We start from the raw sequence: 16,823 nt of genomic DNA, 5'->3' as shown, positions 1-16,823 counted from the left end.
GTCCTGTTTTTAGGAATATATTTCAACAGGCCAGGTAGCAGCAGTTCTAGGTGTGGTTATTTCTGCCTTGTGTAACGGGGTAGAATGTCGTTCCAGAGTATTTTTCAAACCTTGTTTTCCGTGGTTGTCTCCTCTAGCTCCTCTAAGGAGTCTAGCAGTAAAAGGTTGCTTAATCTGACTGTTTAATTTCTTCACAACCTCTTTGGAAGAGACACTCCAGTGGTCCCAGTGGTCCCAGTTTTATCAACATGTTGGTGTCACAGTGTCACTGGTTAGAACAGCTCTGGAAACTTTCTTAGCAACTCAATTACACAGAGACCAAGTGTTGAAGAAAGGAGAAGTCATGTTCTCTGTGAGTGAAGGCCAAGGGTTACGCCCATGGGAGAAGAGTCTGTGCATTGCTTGGGTACATATGGTAGGGAGTGAAGGGTCTAGGAGGTGAAGAGCTAGAGAGGGGTGGGATGCTACTCGAAGATACAGTTGTTGGAGCTTGAATAGTCAATATCAGCATGGCTCGCACAAGCTGAGGTAGAACTGCTCTAATAATATTCTCCTGGGACAATGAAGAGGGGTCAGGAGGTTATGACTATGAGGACCTTATTTTTTTCCTACTTATATCTGTTAAGACTTCTGGGGAATGTTACTTCTATAGGAAGCAAGTAACCTCTTATTGTAAAAGTCAGTTTTATCACCCACTATTCTACAAAGGTACCTTGTTTAATTTCAGGGATTAATGAGTCTAGGGATTCATCTGACTGAACTGCCAAAAAATAGTTGTACTTTCTGTTTAGATTTTACATCCTCATTTTTATTTGTTATTAGTGGAACAGGTTTGAACTTTGAAGGAGTGTTTCAAACCGTTGCTTTCAGAGCCTCATTTGACCCTTACTGTTCCTTTTGGAGATTGCCTACCCTAATTTTGAAATCTTAATTTAAAGGAAAGAGGGAGAAGGACAATAAACAAATAGCTTTTCAATACAGGCAGTCCTTGTATGGGTGCCTAACTGGGAGTGATCTCAAAGTCTACTGTGCTTTTTTTTTCAAGTGTATTTTTAAGAGTTGATTGCCCAGGTCAGTGCCTTTTGGAGCAGAAGATTAATAAGCGTCCGTGAAAAAAAAAATAAGCTCAAAGTGTGTAAGTGAGAAGTTCCTAATGTGCCATCAATGGCAACAGCCAAATTACAGACAATAGTACAGAGCAAACGGAAAACTCTTGGCTCACTTGGGCTTGAATAAGGGTTTCTCCTGCTCACAGCACCTCTCTCAACTTGCTGTCCCTCCCAGAAGTACAGCCTGTAAGCGTTAGCCTCTCTGAGGACATAAGACCTTGCACACTTCGTTACCAAAGCGAAGGTGCTTGCTGTTGGTGTTCTGAGGACTACACCTTAACTGCACGACACGGATGCTCGGTGTGGAATACTGTGTGTTGGTGCTCTGTTAAATGCCAGCTTTATTTATACATGATATCTTTTGGTCTTCCTAAAACGTTCTGGTTTGACTACCCAAGCATGGACTTGCAGTTAAGCTGACAGCAAACTTGTTGTTTGAAAGTTCTGACCTTAAATGCAAAGCACTTTCCTTTTGGTTATTTTTTTGCTTTCTAATAACCTTTAGGAGTGTGAAAACCTTTGTCACTTGTTTTAATATCCTTATGACAGGTCCTTGTAAGCCTGTATGTATTTATAGTAAATATTACGCTGTGTTTGTCCCCAGGGAGATGGCGGCTATGAACTGGAGATTCAGCCTCACTTACGTATTGAAGACGTTAATGTTCCAAGGAACAGAAGTCATCTTTCCATGACCAGCTCCACGTTTGATCAGAAGGCACACTCCTCTAGAAAAGACACGGCACACAGATCAAAAGTGAAACCGTTTTTACCTGATACAAATGATAATGGGAGTGAATTGTTTTCCACGTTTAAGATAACAAAAACAAAGACTCCCAGAAGAACTTCTGAATTAAATTTGGAAGGGCCTGTGTTGCCTGCAGATATTAACAGTTCGGCTTCTCACGCAGCAAGAAGGCTTGCTCTGGTTGAAAATACTGACCAGAGCAGTCAAAAGGATGAGGAACTAGAGGTGACATTTGACTTAAATGAATTTATTGACCTATGTGACAACAGTGAAAGTACTGTGATTCATGAAAGTGCGGCAAGAAAGGAAGACAGAACTGTAGATAAAGCTTGTAGGTCGCTGGGGACGAACCACGCAGATTCGGGTTACAGCAGCTTCACAGGTGAGAAATCACCTCTGTCCTCTGACTTATTTTATCTTCCTGAATCATACGTGGATTCATTTGCACTTGTGAGACCGTGTGAGGAGCCTTCTTGGTTAAAACAAATATTTTCCCGTGTGAAAAGGCTTTTAGCACAATCTCCCTCTTCGAATAAACTTGATGATTTTGAAAACGTGATGAGAAATGAAGAAACAATATTTCCTTTTCAAAAAGTTATTTCTGATAGTTATTCAGAGGGACTGCAGGACAAAGTCTTTTCTGCATCCTCAGAAGCTGATCGTTCATTGCTGCTCTTTGAAAATCCTGAAAATCAAGTCACCAGTGAATTGGGTGCTCCTGTAAGTACCTGTTTTTCAAAAACTGTATCATCTTCTGAGACTGCTGTTGTCAAAGCCAAAGAGGAACTTCACTGGCATGACAGCTTTGATAGTCTGTTTGACAATGAAGAATTCACTGAGATTCAAAAGAAAACTTCAACAATAAATCACACTCTGACAAATAACCCTTCAAGTAAGTATTTTGTTCAAAAAACCAAAAAAGATACTGAAATCAACAAGAAAAATGTGATTATTGATGAAAAGAAGAGTATACGTTTATTTGAAGATGAACACATTTATGACACAAATAAGGGAAGTTTTTCTGTGAGCAATAAGCATTTAGTCAGGTCAGATCCAGGGGAGAGTGGTGTTAAGGCAGTCGCAGAGCGAGGCTCCGCGTGGTTTCCTTCCGAGGTGTGTGGCACGAACAAAACCTGCAAGGAGCAGCCAGTGAGCAGTAAAACCACAACCATGGAAATGTCAGGTGATACGAGTGTGACTGAGCAGTTCCTGGGTGATGATGATCTTTATGACTGTTCTGAAGAACTGTTTTCTGTTACCTTTGATCTGGGATTTTCCGTTGAAGAGTGTGAGAATGAAATCTTTGAAGAAGCTGTAAATACTGATAAACCCAGAAAATTACATGATGCCTCAGGGATTCATGCAGATGTTAAATCCTCTGAAGATAAACAATTACTGAATATCTCCAGACTTGAAACATCGCCAAGACGGGATTGCAAAAGTCTTGAGAGAGGAGACATTTCCACCCCATTGCCATTGCAGAGTAGGAGCATGAATGGTACAGAAGGGGCTGAGGGTGCCACCACTGCAGGATCTTTCCTGAAGCCAAGAGACAGAAGAAGGGGAAGTGGATCACCTGAAGCTTTGGCTTCTGCACTTTCCACCCCAACAAGTAGAAGGGTGATGAATATTGAAGCTATCAAAAGAATTCCTACGAATGTCTTTTCTAGTGCCAGGGAGGAAGTTCCAGAGGTACCTCCTACAGATGAAGTAACTACAAGCCCACATAGGCAGAACTTTGGGAGTTCAGTCATGGATGCACTTGGTTGCCCTTTAAGAAGAACTGAAAAGCTGGAAGACACCCACCTTCATAGTTCACGTGTGTTTCCTGCTGAAGGTAGGGATTTCAGTGGTATGGTTAGCTAATACCTTCATGTTTAAATAAAGAATGTAAAATCCAGTACCTTTTGGATCCTAAATTTGGTTTTATGACTTAGGTGGGAAGGACGAAAGGCAAAGGGAATAATGGTTATAATACTAAGAAGCTGTCTCAGTGAGGAGACTTTCCAGGAGGAAAGACGTGCATATTGGAGGAAGTACTTGGAATTAAACCTCTCGTATTTCTTCACACGTGCTAACAGTGCAACCCTGTGAGACATAATTGTGTGAGCTGTGGCTGCCTTTAAAGCCCTTTCTTAATCCTCTCAGTGTCTGATCCATAATCATCTGGATCTGTTGCACTTCACTCCCTGAATCCATGCCTTCATATTTTCCTATCCTTGTTCCTGAGGGATAGAAACTCTGCTGGTGGATTTCTTTCAGTTTAGATGCGTGACAACTGACTTGGATTTAAAATTTTCTGATTATAACTTCAGCACAAACCTGGATTGTTTTAAACCTATTGACTGTTTGTACGCTTTATTCTTTTTATTTCCTCCCTTCTTTCTCCCCTTCTGTCTTTTCCTGTTTTAGGACCAATATACCATAAAAAATATTTCTTATTGAAATAATGCCAATATATAAATGACCATCATTCTTCATCCGTAGGTCACTTACAGGTTGTATTCACACCCTTTGTCATGTTTATCTCTGAATAACCTTGAATTACTTTCAAAATAATTCAGGCTTAATAGTATTCAGTCTGATTCATAGGGCACGTCGAGTTTTTCTGAATGGTTTTTGTTGCTGTCCTTAAACGTTGCAACAAAGCATAAACAGTCCCTTTGGTGGTTGAAGCATCTTTTTTTCCTTCTCTTTGAGTTTGTTTGATAGTCATGATCTTTTCTGAAGGTGATCGATCGTTGAATGCCACCTTGCTGCCTTGAACCATCACACCTTCAAACTGATATGTTAGTTTGCTTGATTCAAAAATTGTAATCTATTTAATAATAAAAAAAAACAAGCCCAAACCAACCAAACAAAAAAAACCCACCCCAAAACCAAAACCACAAAAGGAAACAAATTGCTGTTTTAGAATTGCAGGATTAATACTGAACCTGGATCAGATTGTTAAGGGCTTTGTCCAGTTGGGTCTTGAAAACCTCCCCAGACAGTGTGTGCTATTGAAATGATAGTTATTAGTATTTAAATATGTTATTTTAGAAGCAGAAAGTTTGGGAATTTTGTGCTTTTCCTTAAAGAAATCCAAACCTTTGAGTGATTTAGTGAGAACCAATTCTCCATCCCACCCTATCCTGCCATACTTCCAAAGAAACAGAGTTAAAAACAAGCCAGAATGCCGTAGCTGCAGTTAATGTCGAGCCTGTTTGGGGTAGGAAGGACATTATCATAGAATCCCAGACTGGTTTGGGTTGGAAGGGACCTTAAAGATCACCCAGTTCCAACCCCCTGCCACAAGCAGGGACACCTTCCACCAGCCCAGGTTGCTCCCAGCCCCATCCAACCTGGCCTTGAGCACTGCCAGGGAGGGGGCAGCCACAGCTTCTCTGGGCACCCTGGGCCAGGGTCTCACCACCCTCACAGCAAAGAATTTCTTCCTCAGATCTCATCTCAATCTCCCCTCTTTCAGTTTAAAACCATCACCCCTTGTCCTCTCACTCCATCCAGCATACCTGTTGCACCAGTCTGGGCTCTCTCTGTCAGAACTGGAGTTTTCTCATGCAGAATGTGGAGGAACATCTTGTGTTTCATAAAGGCAGTCCTTGGTAAAAACAAAAAAGGCTGCAGTTGTTTGAAAAGGAATTGGGAAGGGGAGGTTTTAGTGAGTTCTGGTTTTGTTTCAGTGCACCCAAAGGGATATGTATGACAAAATGCTTCCAGAAGTGTAACTCTTATTCAGCTTTTAAGGGCTTCTTCTCTTGGTTTCATTTTTCACCTCTGTTTTTCTGTGTCTGTACTGCCTGGGGTAATCACTTCCATGCAGAGACTCTCCGGGGAAATAGGATTTATTGTACATCTCAGCTGGAGATTATTTATTTTGATTAACAAGGCTAAAGAGAACAATATTTGCCACACAGATCAATAAGTAATCTCCTTTGTAGATAGTTATAAGAGACAGGTTTTGATTGCTCAGTTATAGCAATATTGTATTGTGAACAATGCATTTTCCTGTGAATGTTGTTTACTGTTTATTTCTGTAGGAACCAGCAGTGAGAGTGAAGAAGAGATCGTTTTCCAGAGAAAAAATAAGAAAAAAAAGAATGTTTTGGAGTCCCCTGATGTGAGTCTTAGAGGGGGGTGTGGGGGGGAAACAAACAAGAGAAGCAAAATGATGAGGAAGTCAAACCCCAAACCATAAATCCTCTTTGCAATTATTTCTGTTTTTACAGGTTATGAACGACAGTGATTTTGAATCGCCCATTCGTGCCATCAGAAAACGTCGACACCCCCTTAACACGGTTAGTGAGTGCTTTGGTGAGACAGGAGAAAATAATGCCAACTCATTTATGGAGTGTAGACTTAAACATTTACTCTTTCTCCAGTCAGTAGGCAGGTGTTCTTATTAAAAATATTTTATGCCATCTGTCCTAAGGGATATTAGGATGTAATTGCTTTCCTTCCTTCAATTCTTGCCCAAGGTCTCCAAGGATGACACTGGAGTTGGTTTGGCAATGCATTATTGTTATAGATGGGAGAGCTGAGCCTCTCCCTCTGTGAAAGGCAGTAAAATAACCTTTCTTCCACGAACTTTTGAATCAAAAAAAAGAGTTCATGTCACATTTGACCTGATTTTTCATCCAAATAACACATTTTTCTGTTCCTTTTCTATTTACTAAGATGATTGGCATTACTGCAGTATTTTGCTACAGCAAATCAATCACAAAAAATCAGGTGTTGCTTAAAAAAAAACGATGTTGAAGCATGACTGTGTAATGAAAGCATGGCTTGCTTTAGTCTTATTTATTGAAGTGTTTGTGAAATGTTCCTCTAGTCAGACGTGTCCAGTGATGACAGCATGGATTTTCACAAGAACTCAAGCAGGACCACGAAGAGCAGCTCTGCAGCCTATAACAAAAAACACCCAAGAAGTGCGAAACGGCAAAAGGTCAAGAGCAATTTTACATACAAGGTACGTGACGTTACGTGTCTCTCTCAATACATTGAAGGTCATATTTGGAGCAGTTTGCACTGAAGTTGCAACGTAGATAACGGCTGTGCTTTGTCATGTGTGTGTGTATGTACCTAAGTGCACATTTGCAACCTTGCAAAACCTAGTTCAGAAGAATGGGGGTGTTTAGCCTGGAGAAGAGGAGGCTCCGAGGTGACCTTAGTGCAGTCTACAACTACCTGAAGGGAGGTTGTAGCGCAGTGGGAGTCGGCCTCTTCTCCCAGGCAACCAGCGCTAGGACAAGAGGACACAGCCTCAAGCTTGGCCAGGGGAGGTTCAGGTTGGCCATTAGGAAGCATTTCTTCTCAGCAAGGGTCATTAGCCATTGGAAGGGGCTGCCCAGGGAGGTGGTGGAGTCCCCATCTCTGGAGGGGTTTAAGAAAAGCCTGGACATGGCACTTAGTGCCCTGGTCTAGTTGCCATGGTGGTGTCAGGGCAATGGTTGGACTCGATGATCCCAGAGGGCTCTTCCAACCTGGTTGATTCTGTAATGCTTCTTTGAACATGAGCAGCACCTGCTACCAAACAAAAACAAACAAAAGAGACAGAAAGAGACTTAATGAGATGCTACTCTGTTCAAACTGCAAGAATGAACTGAAAATATTTTCTAATTTATCTATATTTACATTTAAAAAAACCATGAAAATACCAGACATGTTGAGCAGTGGTTTCACACGCCTAAGGCAAAAATTTACTGTGTCACTGAGTCACTCATTCCAGAGCTGGTGTGTATTTTATGGCCTAAAAAAATGGAGCATTTGCCTAATTGCCTTTTGTAGGATCACATGGTACAACTGCATTATGGTAGGCCTGCAGTTGGGCAGCTGTTTGTTTTTAAGACATTATTTAGGAGGGTTGAGGCTCACAACTATTTCACACAAGTTTGTTGCAAACATTTGAGATGAAATCTTGAAACACTGGATAATAACCTTAACCCTCACATCCACTGCTGGACTTCCAGAGGGACCTGCAGAGCCCTGCGTGATAATGTTCTGAAGCAAAATAACCATTTCCATTACAAGTAGAAGATAGTCAAAGATTAGCCAGACTCAGGAAGCTCAGGTGCTTGTCCAGAACTTACACTATTAGGAAATTTGATTATATGAATTTACCACCTACTGAATAGTTTCAACTTTGAACATCTTAAGACAGCAGCAGTCTGCTGCTCAACAGAGAGTGTGAGAAGTCCAAGGTGACCAAATAGCCACCAGCACTGAATTCAAAGAGTCAATAAATAATTTAAGAACCTGGTAAGTTATTGTTTCCCAAGTGTGACCAGACTCTCACTGTTCGTTTCTGGTGGCACGGTGCTTTTCACACTGGGGGGTTTGTCCCCTCCATAGTCCTTCACAAGTGAGAAGGATTAAGACTAATTAGCAATAGCCTTGAGAGTTCTTTCCTGTGAACAAGTGACCTCCAATGTGTTTCAGAATAATCAAAACTGTTCTAGAAAAGGAACTATTAATAATGCCTGTCATTCAAGCTTACTAATTGGTGTAAGCAAATAGTTACAAGACTTAGGAAAATTTGAAAATCAGAGATGACACTTATTGTAGCACAAGATGCCTTAGTCTTCCGTGTACTAAACTAAAATTTACAGCTTTGTGCTTTTTATTCAAAGGATTTTGAAGGCAAACTAATCATTCTTTTGGAGTAATTGGGATAAATAATGGTTTTTTTGTTTGGTTTTTTTTTTTTCGTGTTTTACTTTAGTACTTTATAGCTGAAATTTAAGATAAAAAGCTTAATATAAAGTATCTCTGACAAAACATCTTTCTGAATTGGTTTACTTTGTTTCCATGTATGTTCTTGTGAATGTTTTGTTGTCTGGTTTTGATGGAACTTAGTACCAAGGTTTGTATCATGTCCCCTGGACTGCAGCTCACGTGTGAAGTGCCTCATCCTCCCTGAATGCCAAGCATTTTCTCAGTAATGAGTCGCACTGTCTGATGAATTCACAAAGCAATCTTAAATCCTAAATAGAAAAGGGCAAAGCAGCGTGAAGTCTGTATCTGAAGTTTCTGGTGGACTTGGGTTCAGAGTAATCCAGCACTTCTAAATCAAAACAGATTCCTGAAAGCAAATAAAATCAGTAAAACTAGATTTATTAGTTATGAAACAACCTAGTATTTTTGAGTAGCTTAGCTACAAGGTGCTAGTAAACTCTGCCTGTGCTATTAACTAGTCTAGGTGCAGACAGTGCTACACACTGTGGTTCCCTTTGGAATGAACTCCAGCCTCACCCCTCTGTGCTGGTGGGACAGACATTGGTGCACTGTCATGTATTTCACTGGACTTTGTGTTCTTTACGTCACCTTTCCCTGTGGTGGATTCGCTTTTCAAAGCCAGAAGCCTGATATCTGTGATCATCTAAGCACCTGATGTCCTGAAGTCATGAACTGATTAATCAGAGGTCTCACACGTAACATTAGTTAATTGGGAGCCAGCTTCTAATTAAAATTCTGTTTGGATTTTTTTCTTTTTTAGAAAGCAGCAAGGCAGTTTTTAGATGAGGAAGCTGAGCTCTCCCAGCAAGATGCAGATGGTGTTTCATCTGATGAGAGTGATGGCGCAGAGAACGAGCTGGACTCTTCACTTGCTCAGTTCCTGAACGATGACGAGGAGGTCACACAAGTGTTAAATGGTGAATGAGGAGAGTTGTTTATGCTTTAATTTCTGAATCTTTCAGGTCTTCTGTTACAGAGAGACCTAAAATATGATATGAAATAACAATATGAATGTTAAAGAGAAAATTCCAGTGTTGCCACTGACAGAGCTGGGAAGGTAGTGCTGGTTTTTTGGCCGACATGGTTTACTTACCCCTGTGCTTGTGAACCTTGTCTTTCCCTGGGATATTTGCATGATGGAATCATCTTATTGCCATTTGAGATTCCCAGATCTTGCTGAGGATTTCTGTCGTCCACTGAAATGGTGAGTTGTTCCCTGTAAGATCCTGTGTGGGCTGCAGTAAACCCACCCCTTTCTCCTACAGTCTCTGAAATCAGTGGTTGAATCTGTTTTGGGAGAGACTTGGAACATGGAAACCCAAGTGATTTGGGTTTGCTGTGGTTAGCATGGCCCTTCTCCCTGCTCTGGGCATCCAGAGCTCGGCCTGCTGAGAAAGCTTTGGACACGGCAGCTTTCATGATGGCAAGCTGGGTAGCCCTAGTCTTTGCTTTGGGATTTTCAGAGGTGTCTGGAGAACTTTGAACTGTTTTTGTGAAATACAGAATTTTGGGAGACTATAAAGGAATTTCTTAATATGGAAAACATGATAAAACAATAATGAATTAAAAATGATATCCTTATTAATACTGTATTCTCTTTTATCTTCTTGTTTTAATTCAGACCGTGAGATGAAAGGAGTTTACCTGAAATCTGTGCGTAGTCCAGCTCTTGGCAATAGATACAAAATGGTTCATCGTGAGTTCGACAACGTGGACATTTTCTCACAGGTATGATAAGGAATGACAGCTGCCCTTGTGACGTTCTGATTACACAGGACTGTATTTAGGTCCTAATCCTACATTGAAGTGTCGTTTGCAGCCTATTGTTGATAAATAATTAGTTCAAACAAAAGACTTTTGACTTCATTTTGATTTTAAGTTAAAGTGTGCAAATACATATGCTTTGATAGAAGCATACACCCTCTGTTCTGAGTGCTGCCCCTCAGCACTCTCTGGCAGGGGGCCTCCTGCTGCCTAGTGTCCCTGGTGCCACCAGAGACTGACCCTTTACGTGGTCCTCAGATGCCAGTCTTTGTACAGCACATGACATAAACCACTTGTACAGTATTTTTTAGCTACTTCATTTTCCAAGGGAAACTGGAAAAAACAGAATTGGAAAAACAGATACTTGGGGGATGGTTCCTTATCTCCCCTCCCCATTATTTTTGTGTGTGTCCTGTATTCCTTCAGCACAAGAAAACAGAGAACTATATTTGCTGAAAAGGATAAATCAGTTTTTTTTGTTAACACACAAAAATACAAGTTGTGCTCACTGATTATTTCAAGCAGATAAGAAGGCATGGGACTGGATTTCCAAGCAGCCTCAGCTCAGGATGTCAGTTTTGCTGTTTCAGCTGAGGCAGAGTGTTGCTGAAAATGCAAAGCTTGAGCTTCCATTTCATGTTACACATTGCAAAGGCCTCGTGAAGTGCTCCTGCCAGCCAGCCGTGTGCGTGTGCTGCGAGTTCCCTGTGCCCCTAGCACAAGGTGTGGAATGGATAAGCAAAGTGCAGTTATGGAAAGCAGCAAAATCATTACAGTGTTTCAAAACTGACTGGGGTTGTTTTTTTCCCCCCCACAGATTCCTGAGCAAGACCAGGCTTATGCAGAAGACAGTTTCTGTGTTGGAGAGGAGGAAGAGGAAACTTGCAAAAAAAGTGAATCTAGTGAGGAGGAAGTGTGCGTTAATTTTGATCTCCTAAATAACGAGAGTTTTACTAGTGGAAGAAAACGATACCTCACCCGCTGCAGAAAGAAATTAAAGCAGGCCAGGATGGAAGAGAATTGCTCTGTCCCAATGCAAAAGAAGAAACCATCCCGAATTATTGTTCTCAGCGATTCCAGCGGGGAAGAAACAAGTGTCAGCCATGAGAAGCCCGTGAAAACAGACTGTTTCTGGGCAGCACAGGAAAACGCTAAGTTACCCACGTCATTGCCTGCAGTTTCCTCTGTGCAGCACAACAAAACTGCTGGGGAAATCACTGCTCATCAGTCCGTGGAGAATAGGAGCGAGATGCTGCTTGGCTTGAAAGCTGCAGTGTCTGAAATGCTGGATTTTCACCCAGAGCATCAGGTCAGGAGCACGCGCTCTCCACCGGCTGCCACTAGTTCTGATGTGGGGAAAAAGGATCTCCAGGCTCCCACTGAGGTTGGTGTCAGTTCAAAACAGGGACCTTCCTCTCACCTCACGTTTTGCTAAAGAATCCCACGCGGGGGGAGCCTGTCTGATTGCACTGTTGGTTTGGGGGCTGTCAGCAATACCCCAGCAAGAGTGCATGTACTTCTGGTGGGAAGGGAGCAGGTCTGTTCTGCTCGTACTGCTTTACATCCTCCCCCTTTCCCTCAGCACAGGAAGCTTTTGTACTTGCAGGATAACTGGGAGAGTATCTTAGAGTCAATAAATAAAAACTGCGGATTAGATGCTACCCTGAGTCTGACAGCCATGGAGGAACAGGGATCTAGTTATAAAATACTTGTTCACTGTCCTAAATTAAGGTTCTTCATCGCCTGAGGTTGGATTCCTGATCGAATCACAGACTGGTTTGGGTTGGAAGAGACCTTAAAGCCCTTCTAGTTCCAACCCCCCTGCCACAGGCAGGGACACCTTCCACCAGACCGGGTTGCTCCCAGCCCCATCCAACCTGGCCTTAAACATTGATCTCTTAAACTTTTCTGCCTGACTTCTGTCATTTCCAGTATTCAGTTCTTGTAGAACTCGTTAGTGCAGGCTGCATGCTTTTGTCATTCAAGCTGCTAAATAATTAGATCAACTAATTTGGGAGACTGTGTTAATCTTAGAGTGTTAATGTTTTGCAATATCAAAAAATACTTGTTTTTTTAAAGATGTTATTAATTGGATTTTTCATGGAACAAAGTGTATCTGTTAAGCATCAGTATTTGAAAACTATTTTTTACTGGCATGTTTTGCTTTGGCCTTATGCTTCTGTGACCTCAGAAATACTCTGTGATTTTCAACATTTACAGCTGGAAAGTTCTTTGAAGAACACCTCTAGGAGCACTTCAGTTCCGCCTTGTTCTGCTTCCACAAACCCCTCTTCAGCTACAGCTCCATTTCCACGTGACCCTCTGGAGAGGAAACCTGCCCTCTGTATTCTGGCAGACAGCCGTGAGATCTGCTCTGGAGCCGAGGTGATTTCTTCCCTGAAGGCAGCTCACGGGGTGAAGGTGCAGGTTTGCTCGCTCGGCAGCGGCGATTACATCGTGAGCAACCGCATGGCGGTGGAGAGGAAATTCCTGTCAGAACTGCTGAGCTCTGGCAACAGGAGTAAAGTCACGCAGCGGCTCCAGCGCCTGCAGAGCACGTTTGAGAGAGTATGTGTGATTGTGGAAAAGGACAGGGTCAAACCAGGTGGGTGTTCCTGGGCAGGGGCAGCGTGGGGGCACCGTGGTCTCTGCTGAAGGCTTGCACTGGCCACACTGGCTTTGTGTATAATACGGGGCAGAAAGTCGATTGAAAACCTGTATTCAGTCTCTGTAGGAGTATTAATTACATTAATAAGGTCATCAGTTGAAACTTGTTTTGCTTTTGAGGGCCATTTAATATAGGCAGAGATACACACCTGGATCCCCAAGTATACATTACTTAACTCGCTTTGCCCTGCGTCAGTCATTATTAGCTCACACATTATTAACTGACCACATTAATATGTGCAAAAAAACCCCAACTTCAAGACAGATTTCAATAAAGAAGGTGAGAACAGTACAGTAAAGGAACAAGCACGATCTTATCTACGCTCAGCACTAAAATACTCGTGGACTCAAGAAAAATATTTTCTCCTAGCCATAAGGTAACGAGTCTGGCTGTCACACTGGGCAGGACAGCCCTCGTGGCAGCCGGCCTGAGCACACCACCCCACACTGTTAAGATACCTCCAAGTTGTAGAGATGCCAGGTCATGGGTGCTGGAGGAGCAAGTAAAGTTAATCAGCTGAGGGAAATCAGTTTTTAGAAGGAGACAAAAAGATCACTCCTACAAAGAGTTACTCTGGGAAGGCTGGGTTTGAGCTGCTGCCTTGTCACCAAGCACAGAACAGAGGAGTCTCAAAGACGCCTCCTGACTTGATTAAACATTTGTGGGAAATTCAAGACTATTTCTTTAATTTATATAGTTTGGACAAGCCATTTGTTTTAATCCTAAGATCCAAATTAGCAATGAAGTGATTTTCCTAAGGCTGTCTATTCTCAGGGCCATCTAGAAAATAACTGAGAGGTCTTGCTTGCTCCTGCTTCACAGAAGCTGGAACTAGAGCTCACAGCTCCAATTAAATTACAAATGTTTGGGACATAAAACCCCACTATTGAAATCAAATTGTTGTGGATGCAGCTTTGGTTTTGTGACATAAATCTAATTTGTTGATGGTTCAGATATGGAGCAATGATAGAATTGGTCACTGAAGATGTCACTTCTCAGCATTTGAGCTGCCTTTTTACCTGCTGCTGAAGGTGTTGTTCATTTAATTTGCATTTTCAGTGTTAATTCCTAAACTCTGCCTCTCAAATAACTGAGTAAATCCTGCTCCCATGTGCCCTTCTGCCTCCTTTCCATGAGATGTTTTCCCTCATCTTGTTTTTGTGTGTGAATTCTGAAGGATCTCTGAGCTGTTCTGCTTTGCCAGTGACTCATATTAGATTTTTCACAGTAATTCAGCACTTGAATCGCACTGAGTTTGCTGTGTTTATTTTCCCTCTGCAGGAGAAACGTCACGATTTTTCCAGAGGACGCAGTACTACGACGGTGTGCTCGCAGCCTTGGTCCAGGCTGGGATCCGAATTCTTTTTAGCTCTTGCCAAGAGGAAACTGCTGGTTTGCTGAAAGACCTGGCTTTGGTGGAGCAAAGGAAAAACGCCGCCATTCGTGTGCCAACAGAGGTGGAGGGTCACAAACGGGCAATGCTCAACTTCTACCTGAGCATTCCTAACCTCAGCTACCTGGCTGCTCTCAACATGTGCCACTACTTTGACTCCGTGAAGAAGTTGGCCAACAGGTAACAGCAAAGATACACGGCAAGTGCTTTGAGGGCTGAGCTTCCTTTTGCTCCTCTGTCTCATCTGAGACCTTCTGCTGGGGTAGTTGCTCAGAGATCACAGAATCATTTTGGTTGGAAAGGACCTTTAAGATCATCAAGCCCAACCGTTAACCCAGCACTGCCAAGCCCACCACTAACCATGTCCCTCAGCACCACATCTACACGGCTTTTAAATCCCCCCAGGGATGGGGACTCCACCACTGCCCTGGGCAGCCTGTGCCAATGCTTGACAACCCTTTTGGGGAAGAAATTGTCCCTGATCTCCAATCTAAACCTCCACTGGCACAACTTGGGGCTGTTTCCTCTTGTCCCATTGCTTGTTAGTTGGGAGAAGAGACCGACCCCCCCTCGCTACACCCTCCTTTCAGGCAGTTGTAGAGAGCGAGAAGGTCTCCCCTCAGCCTCCTTTTCTCCAGGGTAAACCCCCCAGGTCCCTCAGCCGCTCCCATCACACTTGTGCTCCAGACCCTTCACAGCCCCGTTGCCCTTCTCTGGACTCGCTCCAGCACTCAAGGTGTTTCCTGTAGTGAGGGGCGAGTAGTGAGATCCTTGCTGTTACTGCAGAGCTCCCCAGGAGCTTTCTTGTCTCTGCCCCAGTCCAGCCCTGCTCTATACATCTCTCGGTCTCTCCAAGCTGAGCAGACCAGGGCAATGACATGGGCTTTGCTTCCACCACCCTCCTACTGCCCTACCTTTTCCTTTTCCCTTTCATGGCATTCCCTGGTCTTGCTGCAGCTCTCTTAGGCTTGGTCTGGCGTGCTCACAGCCCTCAGAAACCCCCGAGAGGCGACTGTTCATCGTGTTCCTGCCACTCTCTTCACACTGGACACTTCTCACCCTCTGTCAGTTTCCCCTTTTGCCCCAGTATCACCCACTGCACTCCAAAGAGCTGGTGGTAACGTCCCTCCTGCTGTGGTCTCTTACAGCTCCCCGCTGGACATCGCTGCCGGCGCCCAGGTGAGCCCACAGAAGGCAGAGGAGATCTACCGCTACCTCCACTATGGGTTTGACGTGCAGATGCTGCCCGAGAGCCTCTGCACGAAGGGGAGAAGCACCACAGCGGCCACGAGCTGAGGGGAGTGAAACTTGGGGTCTGGGCCCCCAGGCTGTTTGCTTTTGACTGCACTTTACTGAGTTTTGCTTCACTGTAAAAATATGTAAATAAATCCTTAGAGAAGCAGCAGGGGCTTTTGGCATGCTCCCCCCTCGGTGTGTCACCCAACCTGTCCCCAGCAGGGCCACACCTGCCCGTGTCACGCAGAGAGGTGCCTCTGCTGCTGCCCAGGCAGAGGGCTGAGCAAGCAGAGCGAGGCGAGTGGCTCTGCAGGGCTGGGGACGATCTTTGGTTGCTGGGTAGGAGCGTTGTAAAACTCCTTTAACTGTGAGAATAGTGGCTGAAGTGTGTTGGCAAAGCACAGCTTGGGAGGAGCCTTCCTGCAGTTCCTTGCCATCTACTGCAAGATGGGTGCCCAGGGTTCCTAGAAAAAAAAGGGGATTGCCAAATGTTCCTTATTCTTCTGAAAAGTGTACTGGGTTTGAAGGAGAGAGGGATGGCCTCAGGGCAGCACTGACCTGAGGTGGCCTCACAGCTGCCATCTCCTTTTCTCCTCTCCTGGCCCCCTGTGACCGTTGCTGCCCCGTTCCCTCCCGGCTCTGGCTGGGAGGTGGCTCCCTGGTGCAGCCTTCCCGCAGCACAGGGGACAGGCTGCTGCTGCCACACCGCGGCTGCCTGGCAAAGGAACCTTGATCTTTATTCCTTCCTGCCCCTCGCTGGAGAGGCCAGCACAGAGGTAAGGCACCTTGCTGCAGCATGAGGTGTGTGGGTCTAACACAGCTCAGCCCCAGGCTGGTGTCAGCCGTTCGTGCCTATTTAAACACAAAAGGGAGGATGAAAATGTGCAGGCTCAGATACCTGAAACAAGCCTGATGTGAGTCCTGCTTCTCCCCTCCAGAGAGTCTGAGTCACACATGAGTAAAATAAGAAAGGACAAGCTTATTACATTAAGGAAGTGTAAAAATTCAGACTCTCAGTAGAGGAAATTAAAGAGCAATTCCACTTAGACTGTACTATTATAAATTTATTGTACAACCATATTTCAGAAAGGTATTTTATCTTAAAATGAATCAAAACTTGCCAGTAATTGGTATCCGAGTTCAATTTTCCCTCCCCTAGGAGAAAGGAGGAGC

The 16,823-nt window shown here is 43.7% G+C and overlaps 1 protein-coding gene across 4 annotated transcripts in view; it reads left to right on the top strand.

The window, feature by feature from the left end:
- The window catches only part of FANCM (FA complementation group M), a 73,079-nt gene extending 57,020 nt beyond the window's left edge, over positions 1-16,059 (top strand). The window contains exons 14-23 of one of the 4 annotated variants that reach the window (XM_068416730.1): positions 1,714-2,746; positions 5,895-5,974; positions 6,084-6,152; positions 6,686-6,823; positions 9,350-9,506; positions 10,211-10,317; positions 11,171-11,737; positions 12,574-12,958; positions 14,303-14,594; positions 15,563-16,059. In XM_068416730.1, the coding sequence (XP_068272831.1) occupies positions 1,714-2,746; positions 5,895-5,974; positions 6,084-6,152; positions 6,686-6,823; positions 9,350-9,506; positions 10,211-10,317; positions 11,171-11,737; positions 12,574-12,958; positions 14,303-14,594; positions 15,563-15,710 (2,976 nt within the window). In that variant the 3' untranslated portion in view covers positions 15,711-16,059. Of the gene's footprint in view, positions 1-1,713; positions 3,692-5,894; positions 5,975-6,083; positions 6,153-6,685; positions 6,824-9,349; positions 9,507-10,210; positions 10,318-11,170; positions 11,738-12,573; positions 12,959-14,302; positions 14,595-15,562 lie in introns of those variants that run through there. The other 3 variants (XM_068416729.1, XM_068416731.1, XM_068416732.1) reach the window with 3 other exon arrangements.
- Positions 16,060-16,823: the final 764 nt, after the last annotated feature.

Source organism: Nyctibius grandis, chromosome 20, assembly GCF_013368605.1.
Source record: "Nyctibius grandis isolate bNycGra1 chromosome 20, bNycGra1.pri, whole genome shotgun sequence".
Lineage (NCBI taxonomy): Eukaryota > Metazoa > Chordata > Aves > Nyctibiiformes > Nyctibiidae > Nyctibius > Nyctibius grandis.
This window is presented reverse-complemented; position numbering and strand designations above follow the sequence as displayed.